The sequence below is a fragment of the Zootoca vivipara genome, chromosome 2 (assembly GCF_965207765.1).
Source record: "Zootoca vivipara chromosome 2, rZooViv2.hap1.1, whole genome shotgun sequence".
NCBI classification, from domain to species: domain Eukaryota; kingdom Metazoa; phylum Chordata; class Lepidosauria; order Squamata; family Lacertidae; genus Zootoca; species Zootoca vivipara.
The window spans coordinates 35102007-35116295 of record NC_142584.1 but is presented as its reverse complement, the minus strand read 5'-3'; the positions used below and the strand labels follow the sequence as shown (position 1 = coordinate 35116295).

General features: G+C 41.3%; 1 protein-coding gene across 2 annotated transcripts in view; it reads left to right on the top strand.

Moving 5' to 3' along the window:
• The window catches only part of GAS7 (growth arrest specific 7), a 132776-nt gene extending 119954 nt beyond the window's left edge, over positions 1 to 12822 (top strand). For both annotated transcript variants that reach the window (XM_035104613.3, XM_035104614.3), the window contains exons 8-14: positions 3117 to 3191; positions 5557 to 5635; positions 8044 to 8172; positions 8717 to 8840; positions 11011 to 11090; positions 11602 to 11700; positions 12092 to 12822. In XM_035104613.3, coding sequence (XP_034960504.1) covers positions 3117 to 3191; positions 5557 to 5635; positions 8044 to 8172; positions 8717 to 8840; positions 11011 to 11090; positions 11602 to 11700; positions 12092 to 12205 — 700 coding nt within the window. In that variant the 3' untranslated portion in view covers positions 12206 to 12822. The remainder of the gene's footprint in view (positions 1 to 3116; positions 3192 to 5556; positions 5636 to 8043; positions 8173 to 8716; positions 8841 to 11010; positions 11091 to 11601; positions 11701 to 12091) is intronic.
• Positions 12823 to 14289: the final 1467 nt, after the last annotated feature.

Here is a 14289-nt window from a genome sequence, read left to right as displayed (position 1 = left end):
CATAATAAGATGGTTTGAAATATTCAATTGCTGCAGTTGTTGTTTTTGTAAATTCATGAACAGTAAGAAGCTATTGAAGTGATGTACAATAAGGTAATATGGGATAAAATACCAAAGATACTGAGTCTTAAAAACAATGAAGCCATTTTTAAAACTTGTTCAGTCAGTATTCCAGTAAATGTTCCAGTAAATGACTGGGTCACACTTCAAGGAAAGTCTTCTTAAATAAGAAGGCAGTAATAGCCACCCAGACATCAAGTAGGTGCCTAGTTTCAGCTGGCAACTCATTCCAGAAGGATCAGTTAATGTGTCTGATCCAGTTTCCCAGCCATACAGTTCTATAGCTTGGATCCTATCTTTCCTTCTGTGAAAGGAACTGAATTCACCCTCATGGAATGGGACTTTTACATCTTCTGCAGCCTGTACCCATCAAAAACCTGCTCTTGGTGATTGGAAATGGTGTGGGAAATGTTGCAAATGGATTAGGGAGACAGTAGAAGTCCCTTATCATACACGAATGGAGGAGCAACATCTATATGCCCAGAGTTGCTCTTCTTAAATGGAAGGACTTCAGAGAAGGACCTTAGATCCAGTGAAGAGTTTGGCTGACAGAAGGTGGGGAGGTGATTTTTTTAAAAAAACATCCCTATACACACACACACACACACACCTGGGACCCCTTCCATGCTATTCCAGAAAGTCCACCTACCCTCTAGAGTGGATCTGGAGAATTCACAAGGGCTGTATTGGGAAAGGGGGATGAGCAAAAATGACCCCCTCTAGTATTTTTCTGCAGGATTGTCATGTAAACAAACAAACAAAAAATGCTCACAGGATCTCTGTTTTCATCCCTGTGTCTCCAGAAGTCATAAAGCTCTGGTTGCAACCTAGCAAGGCATTTAATTTTTTCATATTGTTTGATATTAGTACAATCCCTGTATTTACCAAGGGTCCATTTTAATCTTCACTGTAGAGACTTAGGCATCATAGAAGTACAAATCCTCTTGAGTTCTCTCTACTTCATGATATTCAGTGACTTTAGCACGTCGGGGTGGGGGGTGGGGAGGAATCTCTCCTCACCCCATCCGTTCTGCCTCTGCTCTGCTAGAACATAGTTTAAATAACTGAAAATAAATGCAGGACATGAAAGAAGAAGGCGCGCGAGAGAAAGATATTATTTATAGCTGCTCATTATTTATAACTACTCTTAGAAGAAAAAGAGCACTGTTATAAATAGCTTTCCAAATAATAATAATAGGATGGATATTTACTTCTCTATGATTTGCAATGGAGAACTGGAACACTGTGTTCCAAGAGTGGACTTTGCCTGGTCAGAGGACAATGAAGGCGCCACTACCATTAACCCATTTCAATTGGACAGTGGTGAATTGGTAGGAAAACATTATCTTGTGCCAGTGGAAAATCTTAAGCATAAGGACAAGTGGTAATCCTTTTGACAGAGTATACGTCTTCAACAAATCCACACAGCTCTTGAACAGAGAAAGTAACCTTCGGCACAAAAAGGCAAATATATAAATATGTGTCCATAAATACATTACATAGCCATATTGCATATTTTCCATGGAAATGGGAGAGCAGAGGCCATTCACAGCTTTACAAAAGAAACAGGAATTTACATGGATTGATATCGTTCTCACCTCTTCTTGGAAAATGTCTTTATCAAGGGGGAAACTTGGACAAGCCCCTTTGATGAGCTGCAGCATGAAAGTTTTTTTTCCCCAAGCAGTTTTTTTTCAAATAGTACAACTCTGTTTTTGCTTGACACGGAAATGTTTGGTTTGGATTGGTGGTTTAAAAAGAAAAGAAAAGAAAACAATAGCAGTTTATGCACCTGTCTTTTTGTCAGTGTCTTTTCTATGGGTGTATTTGACACACACCCCTGCTTGGGAGACTATTCACTGCTCCCCACAGTGTTGTTGTTTTTTTGAGATGTGTGTGTAGGTATTTCAAATAGAAGTGATTTTAGCATAGTGCAGAGGTGGCTCCACAGACCAGAGCTGCATCCGCATCTGCCTTGAAAGGTGGATGGGGCTGCCCACCTGTCAGTCATGTAATGTAACAAATGACATCAAGTGTTTTTGTGCTTTGAAGTCCTGAAATCAGGAAAAAAAGCCTTCCTTTTAGCAGTTCCTTCCTGTTTGTGAGGTGCTTTGAAGCCCTGACTTTGGCCCTTCAAAGAGCAGCCTTGGATGCACTCAGTACTTTTTTCTGTAGGTACTCACGGGTACAGAGTATTGGCATCTTTATTTTTCAAATGTTAAAAGTGAAAAAACACTGGGTGCACTAGAGAGTTTCCTGCAGGGAGGAGTTCTCTCACACATCCAGACCAAGCTGGACTGAGCTCCCCACGTATAATTCAATGTATATGGGGTTCAGCACTGAGTTTGGATGCACAACAGAGTTTCTTGCAAGGGGTGCCTTTGCCTATGGGAATTTCATGGAGGAGATGGTATGGCCAGGAGGAAAGGGGGGGAGCCTGAGGATTTGGAGCTAAAGGAGTCTGTGAATGGTCCCAGTAGGGTGGAGTTGGGGCCTCAAGAAGTTTCTGATGCCAAGGGAAGGCTAGGAGACCTGGAAGGGGAAGATTCAGACCCTGAGGAAGACCAAGCAGATTGTCAAAGGGCTACTTGTTCATCACACCTCATTTATCAGCCTGTTTGTATTGATGGGGCTATGTAGAACAATGGAATATCTCACTATGAGGAGTAGCATAGAAAGATCCTCTTGCAGGTGGATCCTCTTGCATCAGAAATACATTTTTTGACTTAAAAGAAAACTGAAATCATGCTTTGGCTTCTGGTAAGAGCTGGACTAGATTCAGCTGTTTCGACAAGTCGGACAGAGCTGTCCAACCTCGTTCCACATACCAGGGAGGTGGAGCTGCTTTGTCCCGTTACACACAACCTATTCTTTCCATCATCACAGATATATGGGGTTAATATATGAGTATTACCTTGGTGAGGATTTTCAGTAATGACTACTCAGCTTGTTGGGTTTTGCAAGTTGAGTTATACAATGTGTGAAAACATCTATTGTAATGTGAGATACTGTTCTTCTAAATGATATGTTTCTGCTGGTGTTCTTCTTTTCTCCAGGATAAAGATTGAGGAAGAATATGCCAAGAACTTGTCCAAACTATCACAAAACTCATTGGCTGCCCAGGAAGAAGGGTAAGGTCATATTCTTACCATTGTGAGAGTGGATGAAATCCCATGTAGCTATAAAACCTGTGCCTTTACTTAAACCATTTCCTGGTTTCTGCCTGGGATCGACACTGGACCCTGGGTCCATCCCGTCTGGTTTCTTACTTTGGGAATCAGCACAAGAATGAAAGGTGGTAATTTGTACTCTGAGGGGGAAGAAGAGGATCAGTTGCTCACCTATTGATTGAAAAAAAGAAAAGAAAAAAAGTGTATTGATACTTCAGTAATATGTTAAGTGTTTGGAAGTTAGAAGAGAAAGTAAGGATCCTAGAGAAATGTACCTCTTCTCTTTCCATGGAAGTTTCAATCCAGCACAGCAGTATAGCAGGCCAGCTGTCAAGTAGCAGTAAGCCATGGTTAATGACTTATTGAGATAGAGCAGTGCACCCTGCCTGGTGACTCCTGCTTTGTGCCTCACCAGTGGGAACAACCAGCCATGAATCATTGGCTTGTTGTTAGGTCCAAACTGGGATTGTGTTTTGTTTCTCTTGAATAAACCAGATCAGCAAGCCAACAACAAACAATGGCTTTATGCCGACGAATAGTCATGGTTTGTTAGAGTGAAACAAACCACATCTCAGGTTGAGGCTTCATGGCTTGTTTCTCCCACTAGGGGACAAGCTGGAGTGGAAGCGATTGGGCAATGTGCTCTACCACACTGTTCAGTCCAAATAAGCCTTTAACCGTGCCTTACTGTTATTTGCAAATGAGGTCAATGAGCATATATAATGCAGCCTTTTGATACGTTTCATTTTTCTTGCGATGGGGATTTGACCACATGTTTTAAGTCCTTTCCAACTCAAAAATGTGATTCGCATTTTATTTTAAGTCTTTGCAGTTCCATCTATTCTAGATTCGCCTAGCATCTGATGAGGTGGACTCTAGTCTGCAAAAATATATCCCAAAATAAATGTTAGTCTTTAAATAAATTTGTTCATCTAAGGAGTCTCTACGGACCCTTTGATGTTTCTTGCCACAGAGTATAATTGAATCGCAAACATCTGATAACTTAGTTTGCTCCCTTAACAAATTCCTTGTTCCTTTTAATGTTTGTGTCCTCCTGGAGGAGAGTATATTGATTGCAGGAATTCACAGTTTATTCATTTTCTACTCTGGAGGACAAGAGGAATTTTAATGGGACATGCCTGCATACCAAATAGTGAATTGGGTTTCTGCTTGGATGCATTTAATTCCTGGGTCCAAAAGAGATGTAGGCAAAATAATTCCTGTATTGTACAAAAACTTTGGATTTCAGCATGTCCGTCTATGGTATTAAGATGGCTTTCTGACACTTGCACACTGTCCAGTATCATTTGCTTACCCTGTATGTTTCTTCTGTTTCAGTGGCTATGGAACTTATTTAAATTTTGTGATATGGGGGTGGGGGTGGGGACACGGACATATGGCAAGGCAGATTAACTTTCTTCGTCACCTGGCATTCATTACATTTATATCCTGTCTTTTTCAATGATGGAACTCTCGTAAACTTCTAGCTCATTGCCTAAACTGATAGCCATTATGTTATTATACCTTCCACTAGACTACCAGTAATTCTCACAAGTTATTGAACACTTTGCTTGGAGGAGCTACTAAGAGTTTGGAAGACATGTTTGAAAAGGCTGTTAAAAGAAATCACATTGTTTATTTTCTGTCACCTGAGAAAATTAATTCAATTTTCTGTGTTGTCATGGGCTCATTTCAATTGTTTGACATTTTGAGGCTTAAAAAACAAACAAACAACTCATCCAAATGGCTCCTCATTAGGTAAAACCTTCCTAAATGTAATTGGGATCTGATGGGAGACACTCTGGATCTAATCAACATTTTATGGCTACTCTACATATTATGCTTCAATTTATGGTTAAGCTATCCCATTTGGTATTTAAAAAGTATCAAATTACACACTCGAATCAGTAGCTGAAGAAGTCATTAGTTACCTCTGCTGAATTATTATTATAACTACAAGTAAGAGCGCAGGTAGAAAAGTTGCTAGTTTGTCTCAAATGAATGGTAATTATGAGCCTAAACAGCACTAAGGGATTGTGAGTGTAATTTATTCCAGGGGGTGGATGGGGGGAATGGGATGAGATTTTGCTGAAAATAATTATGCTCATCTTCCTTCCCCCGAATGTGAAGCTGAACATGAGTCTAGAGAGAAAAGTTATGTAAGATAATTTACATTTTTGTCTTTTGAGTTCAGCACTCTGAAATGCCGCTGTTCCCATTGTGTGTAGTATTTGGAATGCTACTGCTAACAGAAACGTACGTTTGTAATGATGAGAATTAGATGCTAATGAATGAGTAGATTTCTTACCCATCACATATGTTTCAGGACGCTGGGAGAGTCTTGGTCTCAGCTGAAGAAAAGCTTGGCTGATGAAGCAGAGGTTCACCTCAAGTTTTCCTCCAAGGTAATCACTTCATAAGGAATCTTCTGTGTGGGGTTGAGACCAGCAGAAGATGTTTTCTGGAAACTGGGGTGCAGTTTTACATAAAAGCTGCATTTGCAGGATTTTCATGGGTAAACTGGGTAAGATGTCTGAGGAACAGAAGGATCCCAGTGAGTTGCTTTTTCCCAAAATCAGAAGCTATTTAAGCAAATGACTGCTGTGGTCCTCTAATGCTGGATAATAGGAAGCTGCCTTCCATCAGGCCAGACTGTTGTTTGCTCTGGCTGGCAGTGGTCTCTTAAATAATCTGTTCTGCGGTCCTTTTTTTGTAAAGTGGGGATGCCTAGGTTTGAACTTTGAACCTTTTGCACTCAAAGCATGTCCTCTGCCTTTGATCTGTGCTCCCTTCATTGATTCCTAAGAAAGCACCACATGCAAACTTTAGGCATGAACCAGCCAAAGGTTTTATTATTTATTAAATATTTTCCGTTTTCAAAAGTTTACAAATACACATCTTACAGTCTTGTACTTCCAATACAAATACATGTCAGGCTCCCCCCCCCTTGTGGTTTCTTATTTAAATTTTTAACACTGCATTTTCCACTTTACTCCATCTTTGAATTGTTCTACAATTAATCTTAATTATACTTTTAACTGCTTGATTTAAGTTAACCCTACCAATGCACTTAGTTGCATACCATGATTTTTCAAATATTCCACAAATATTCCCCACTCCTTAATAATAATAAAAGTTTCTCTTGGTTTCTTGGCACACCCGTTAATTTTGCCATTTCGGCATAATCCATCAGTTTAGTCAGCCACTCTTTCTTAGTTGGAACAGCATCCTCTTTCCATATCTGGGCAAATACCATTCTTGAACCAGCCAAAGTTAATCCTTTTCAAGTCCCATGAGTCAAGTCCCATGGAAGAGATTAAAGCATTAAAATAGTGAGATTTGAAAGCATTTATCACTGAATTGCACTTTCGATTAAAAATAATAAGCATCCTTATTCAAAGGTTAGCAGCTTAGAAATAAGCAGAAAAATAGAAATTGTGGAATTACCACTTAATGGGTGCATATCCTCTGACAGAGACAAGTTCTGCAGATAACTTTTTCCCGTTTTCATCTGATAAATGTGCCAGTTTCCTTGGAATCACAACGCTCAAGGCTGCAAGCTCAGTTAATGTGGGTGGAGTTTAGTGTATGAGTTGTGTGAGTACTGCGCAATATGTGTGCTGGGGCGGTATTCAGTTTGAAAATCTGGGATGGGTAGAAATTAACTACCTTCAATGCTATCACAGCACTGCTTTAGAAAGAAAACTATTAGTTCAAGTGACCTTTTTTCATCAGTCTGTGCCTGGAAGGAATCCACAGCAGTCCCAAGACTATTGATTTAGCTGAATAACTGCCCTTCTCATGATCAAGTTGTTAAGAGATTAGACAGCAGACAAATTTTGCCTGTTTCGTGGTTTCAGTTGTTGCAGACATGTTGAATAAACCTGAAATATATACTGAGTCAGTGTTTGGCTGGGTATGTAGTACACATGCATCTAAGTCATGACTTGGGGTGGAAATGTCCTTCCCCTAATTGCCTTTTTCGTTCCTGCAGTTGGTTGAGACAGTACTTTGCAGTACTGTCAGACAGTTGAGACAGTACTTTGCAGACAGTACTGATATCGTTGTGTTTGAGAGCCAAAACAGATGTGACCGGGAAATCCATGGTCAGATCTCCCAGCTTCCCCCCCTCTGTTAAATTGGGAGGTGCTGCATTTTGACTGGCACACTGTTGCTGAGTGGAAAGGGTATTTAGCACCTTATTTTTGAACATGCCCCCCCACACCTGCACTTGCTAGTCCTGTTTGTGGAAATACAATACTGTTACAAGCATCTGTATTTTTCTCTGAGAGGGGATAATAGCAGTTTCAAGGAGGAGATTTCAATCGGGAATACAGAACTTGGAGACAGGGCTAAAAATACTTTCTCCCCCGGTGCTGTTACTATTCCAATTGATTTTTTGAAGTATAGTGCTTCTGGCATCCTGGGATCACCAGATGCTGCGGAAGAGAAAATATTTTTAATTGTAATTGGGGTTTTTTTAAAAAAAATTCCTATATTGTTCCATAATGGATGTATTTGCCAGCACGGACTCCTTCAGAAGGATGGGTGGGATTCAACTTGAATGAATGAACAAATAAATAAAAATAGAGTGTGTCGCCCACACTATGCAAACTGGGAGTTTCCTATGCCACACACCTTGAAGAAGTGTGCATGCACACGAAAGCTCATACCAATGACAAACTTAGTTGGTCTCTAAGGTGCTGCTGGAAGAAATTTTTTTACCTTGAAAGAATTATGGCCAAAATAGAGGTGTATCAATGATCAGCCATTAATCCTTCCTCAACCAAATTTCCCGTGCCCTTTGTTTCAGCTCCAGGCAGAGGTGGAGAAACCCCTTCTCAACTTCCGAGAAAACTTCAAAAAAGACATGAAGAAGTATGACCATCACATTGCTGACCTGAGGAAGCAGCTGGTTAGTCGGTATGCATCCGTGGAAAAGGTAAGCCAAAGCAGTCAGTTGAGTTCATTTGAGGGGGTCAGTGGGCTGCCTGAAGGTTAGGGATAACTTGGCAATGCCACCTTCAGAAACAAATGGCGATAGCTTATGTTTCTTCCCTGGCCAAATCCATTTTGGTTTGAAGAAACAAGTGCATACTGTTCATGCAGCAACTTTTTAGCGTGCCCTATATTAAGCCAAAGTAGCTGACTTCTCATATGAACATAATGTAGATATTATCCACTTGTGCACTTAAAGGTTGTTTGCTCCAGCATTCCTAATGATTTAATAGTTGCCACATCTGAAGAACTACTCTGAAGAGCACCTTTAATCTTTTCTGTGGTCCTAAAACTATCATACAGAAGAGGAAGAATTTCTGTGTCTCATAGTTCATGTTCCAGGTTCATGGCTTCCAACAAGGGCATATGTTCCATATTGCAGTGATTAATTCTGAAAAGGGAGAGGGAGGAATATGAAAAAGAGGAGGCAAATGGGTATTTTTTTTTCTGCTGAGGAGGAATTCATAGTTATTTCTTTTTCTTTCAAGGCCCGAAAAGCATTATCGGAGAGGCAAAAGGATTTAGAGATGAAAACACAGCAGTTGGAGATAAAACTTAGCAACAAGACAGAAGAGGAAATTAAGAAGGCTAGGCGGAAGTCCACCCAAGCTGGTGAGTGAGGAAAACATGTGTTAAGAAGACAGGGAACAGTGGTGTAAAAAAAAGTTAGATGGAACAGAGCCCCTGCTGTTTTAGCTAAGGAGAAAACTTAAGCTCAGGAAGCACTATTTTGTGAGAGAATAAAGAGAGCACAAATGCTGCCTGGCTCACTCCACTTCCCCAATGTAATGCCCTCCAGATGTTGTTGGACTACAACTTCCATCAGTCCTAGCCAGCATGGCTAATGGCCAAGGATGATAACAGTTGTGTTCCAACAACATCTGATGGACACTATGTTGAGGAAGGCTGACTAACTCCCTGAATCTTAACATTTGGTGTTGATCAGGACTGAATTCATAACAGTTCCTTCCTTCTGGTTAGATCACAAATATTTACTACAGACACCCCAAGGTTTAGGTGCTATTGATAAGTTCCAGGATTTACGGTAGCTTCTCCCCGCCCCCCCCCCCCCCGGACCACTGTTACATACATCTGAAAGACGAGAGGAGGAAAAGTATGTAGAGCAATTAAGGAAAAGTGACCAATTATGCAGGTCTTTGGAATACTGGTAGAGTCAGACAGGAGTTTAGTATATCAAATTGGCAACACTCCTTGAAGCTGATTAGTTGAGTGATGTGACTTTCTGTGATAATATTTGTCCATTTCCTCTGTTTTATTGTATTTATGTTAAATATGTGACTAGCAGAAAGTAGCGGTGGAGATGCTCTTTACATTCAACACTTCGTGATTCCATGTAATTTGCATTTTATAAAATACATACTCTCTGATTTGTACACTAGATGGCAGGAGAGATATTCACTACTACTTGACTCAAAAACCTTGCTTTAAAAATCATATGATTTAAAAACAGCATTAGCCTGGGTCTGCTTCTGCATTTGTTCTACTCGAAAACAATATTAGGGGTCTCAGGTAGTAGCAGCATTAGAATGATCCATACTGAAACTGATAAGAGCAGCAGCTTTCCCTGCTGCTTACCAGCATGCTGCAAAACGAGGGTAGCAGTGAGGGCTAGGCAGGGGCGCTTGATTGGCTATGCTCATGTGCCCCCACTGCTCTGACATCACTGCTGGCCTGCTGCACCTCTGCACCATTCTGGTACATGGCAGCAATTCTGCTGCAAGGAGATTAGGTATATGGTGCCACTTGTCCCTCCCTGACAGCTACTCCTGGCCAGTAAAGAGAGTTTAACAAAGGGAAGCCATAAAACAATCATGGATTGCCCATTTGACATAGCAAATAACTATCCAAATCTTGGGGCAAAAACTCCATTTTGTTTCATCACTGAACTGTACTTTTGTTTCTCAGTCCAATTGAAATTGAAATTTCAAAAAGTGGGGAACAATATTTTTCCCTTTGTTCCATGACACAGTTTCTGTGAATATTTTCATGACTCTTGGCCTCTGTGGCCAGGGAAACTTGGGGAGATTTCCTTGAAGGGAGAGGAGGACACACCTGGGAGGTAGGAAATCACTGAACTGGTTTGTTTCTCAGTGTTTGTCTTACAAAAATGCTCTGTTGTGAGGCATGCTGTCCAGCTGGATGAGCCCGCAGTATATGTTTGACAACTATGTTTCACTCCTGTTAAGGATGGAGAGATCACCACTCTGTTGTTGTTGTTTAGTCGTTTAGTCGTGTCCGACTCTTCGTGACCCCATGGACCAGAGCACGCCAGGCACTCCTGTCTTGCACTGCCTCCCGCAGTTTGGTCAAACTCATGTTCGTAGCTTCGAGAACACTGTCCAACCATCTTGTCCTCTGTCGTCCCCTTCTCCTAGTGCCCTCAATCTTTCCCAACATCAGGGTCTTTTCCAAGGATTCTTCTCTTCTCATGAGGTGGCCAAAGTATTGGAGCCTCAGCTTCACGATCTGTCCTTCCAGGGAGCACTCAGGGCTGATTTCCTTAAGAATGGATAGGTTTGATCTTCTTGCAGTCCATGGGACTCTCAAGAGTCTCCTCCAGCACCATAATTCAAAAGCATCAATTCTTCGGCCACTCACTTCCCTCCTAATGAGTTCGGTTTAGCTACACTACATTCTCTTTGTTCTTAACACCTTGCATGTAGAAACTTGATAGATAACTGCACTTTCACTTCTAAGTACCCTTTAGGGCGAGCAAAAAAAAAGTTACTTACTGTTCTTTGCTTTGCTTTGTGTGTTGCAGGAGATGACCTCATGCGCTGTGTGGATCTGTATAATCAAGCCCAGTCAAAGTGGTTTGAAGAAATGGTGACCACCTCTCTGGTATGTCATGTTGGGTCTCTCCATGTTATGTTTGCAAAACTTCAGTGATAAGTGCCCATCTGGTAAATGTTATCAAAAGTTCAGCCCATGCCTGATCTTGCCACAACATTCTCAGGTCCAGCTCTGAGTGGTTTCCAGCATATATAAAAACATAGTAAAACATTAAATCTTAAAAAGCTATCTTGGCAAATTCAGCATACATTGTGTACACAACAGTTTTCCTGTTCTGTGCATCATTGCAGTGGCCCCTGCATTCTGAGAGGGCTCATTACAGAGACTATCGATTGGGTATTCATAGTAGAGCTATAGTAGCAGGTAAAGCCCTCATCTGCTTCAACTCTTGTTTGAGCCATGCTCTCGTTTCAGATGGATTCTTTAGAGAACAATAGTGAAGTTCTTAGTCACTAAGAAATTCTTGGTGGTTCACATAAAGCAATCTCACCTTTCATTTGATGTTCAAGTATACTGCCTTATCCCCTTTTAATGAAGATCTTTTATTATTTCCTTTCAGGAGCTTGAGAGGCTAGAGGTGGAGAGAGTGGAGATGATTCGGCAGCACCTTTGTCAATATACACAGTTGCGGCACGAGACAGATATGTTCAACCAAAGCGTGAGTCTGCTTGGCCTTTTCTCCTTTCTGAAACAACATTTCAGCTGGCCCTTGTAAACCTAAGGCCTTAGAGTTGCACTGAGCCCGCCAAACTCTTGCCCTCCAGTGTAGACAATGGCATAAGTACCACAGCTGACTTGAAAAAAACAAACGATATATTAAAACGCATTGCCCTCCTTGATGTAATATCTGTGGTTTGCTCTTCTTTCAAAATGGTACCCTTGGAATAGCTCAAGGCCTAGTTGGAAATGTTGTTCTGAGCACAGTGAGGAGACAAACCTGAAGAACTGGGAGAAGGAGGTGTGGAAGTGGTTTAGTTTTTCTAGGAGGTCTCATGAGGCATTCCTTGGTGCTCTTATGGTAACACTGCTGTTGTTTCTGTGTCTTTTAGACAGTAGAACCCGTGGATCAGTTGCTTCAGAAAGTGGATCCAGCCAAAGACAGGGAACTGTGGGTAAAAGAACACAAAACCGGTAATATCAGACCCGTGGATATGGAGATATAGACTGCTGATACTGGTTGTAAGTGGTGGGCTCCTTGTCCCAGCCATGTTCGAGAGAGTTCTGTAAAGCCTCAGGAGTAGGGAAAAGAGAGACGTTCTGCTGTCAGCTTCCTTATATATTTATTATTGCCTGTAGGGACTATTTCTGTCATGTTTGATCATTATTTCATTTCCTGTTGTGCTTTGCCTTAAACATCGAACATTCCAGGTTTGAGAAGCCACGCTTTATACTTCCTTTCAAAAAAATGGGCTGCCAGCAGCCAAGCAGTTGCCGCACTCGTGATAAGCTGCAGGGGTTGTTTTCTGGTACAAAGAGAGTTTTGCTATTCAGTTGTGATTGACTATCTCATGCTACTGCCCTTGCATGATGCTCTGTTTGTACAGCAATGCTAAGACACAATATGCCTCTGCCAAACAAACGAGACTGGTGAATTTGAACATGACTCTGGAAGGAGCGAGATCTTCCTGAATATTGCCACTTAATTGGATGGGAATGGGGAGGGGGGGGGTTGAGGAAACCGCTCTTGTCCTCCCTTTACAATTTATAAAGCTAACCTACCTCACAGGGGTGTTGTGAGGATAACAGTAAAGCCTGTACAATATGTATTTTTTTAAACAAATCCTGACTCCCATGACTGTTGTGAGGCCATCTGTGAAATTGTGTCTTTTTCAGTACAAAAGAAAATGAGGTAATAGGTCTGGTGACCTTATGAAAGGGTTGGTCCTTTTCTATAAACCCTCTCAGGTTCTCACTGACTGTAGTCCAAGGCACTTACTCTGAATGGGTGGGATTCATCTAATAAACCCTATCAGTGGATGCCCTGCAGAAGGGCTTCTGCTTTACAGCAAGGCTTCCCCCCCCATCTCCTCCTCCTGCACCCCCCAAAGTTTGGTTCTTGGGAGGCAAAAGGGCCCCCCAGAACAACACAGTGGGAGGGGGGGATTGTTCCATCTGGCAAGCTGATATGCTTGTGTAGGCAGAACATTTGTAATAGCGTGACAATGAATCCCACCCATGGTCTCCTTGACTTTGCCAGGGACAATTCCTGAGGAAATGTTCTGAGAATTGCACACATTTATCAACACTCTCCAAAAGAAAAGGATGTCCTCCATTGAATAGATAATAAGGCTATAGTGATTACGACCCTGATGCTGTAGTCTTCAAAGAAAATTTTGAATGCTTCCCTTGAAAGATTGTAGCCAAATCAAATTAATTAAGGCATTGCTTGAGCTTTATTTTCCACCAAATAACTTAGGAGTTTACAGACTATATAGATGGCAGAACTTCCTAGCTAATGTGTCTTACCTCAAACATGAGTTACCCAAAAGGTGGCTTCATCCAATTGCTCTCTGGTTGCATCACGCCACAGCAACATTCAAGTAGGACCTGCTCTTTGGGGAGGATTTAACAGGCCTTTGGCTCCTGAACTCCTCCATCATGGCAGCCGTTTTAAAACAAGGAAATCAGTCTATGTTAAATCTTTTCAGGGAGTTCCATGTAGCTCCCAACGTGCGGTGATAGCCAAAAATCAACACAAGTAAATTAGAAACGATTGTATAAATCCGGCCAAATATGCATTCTGAAGCTAATATTCTGAAATGCAGCTCTTTACATGAATGACGATGGACCCAATTGATCCTGAGGTCCCAAATGTCGAGAACTGTTGGAGAAGAACCTCAGTGTTCTTTGTCCCTCTTTTTTCTTCATTTGTCTTGTCTTGCCTTGGTATTTATATAGAACAAATATTTCCCCTTTGAGTTTATCAGATCTCTTTTCATTCCTCATACTGCCAAGTGTTTTGTTTGATCAGCTGTCATAAGCAAATGTGAGGAGCAGATAGCCCTTCATCTCCTTCCTGAGTATTCCAATATTCTTTTTACTGGAATGCGTAAGTCAGTACTACGACCAGATTTCTCATAATCACTGAATAAATGTTTTTATTTTTTGAATGTTGCAGATAAGTGGAGTTCCATGAGCTCACTTTGGCCTGGGTGGGTTGAGGTGTAGGTGAGAGAGGAGACATTTTGTTTTGTTTGGTGCTGTCAAGCAAACTCCCAATAAGTTACAACACAGCTTCAGCTAATTT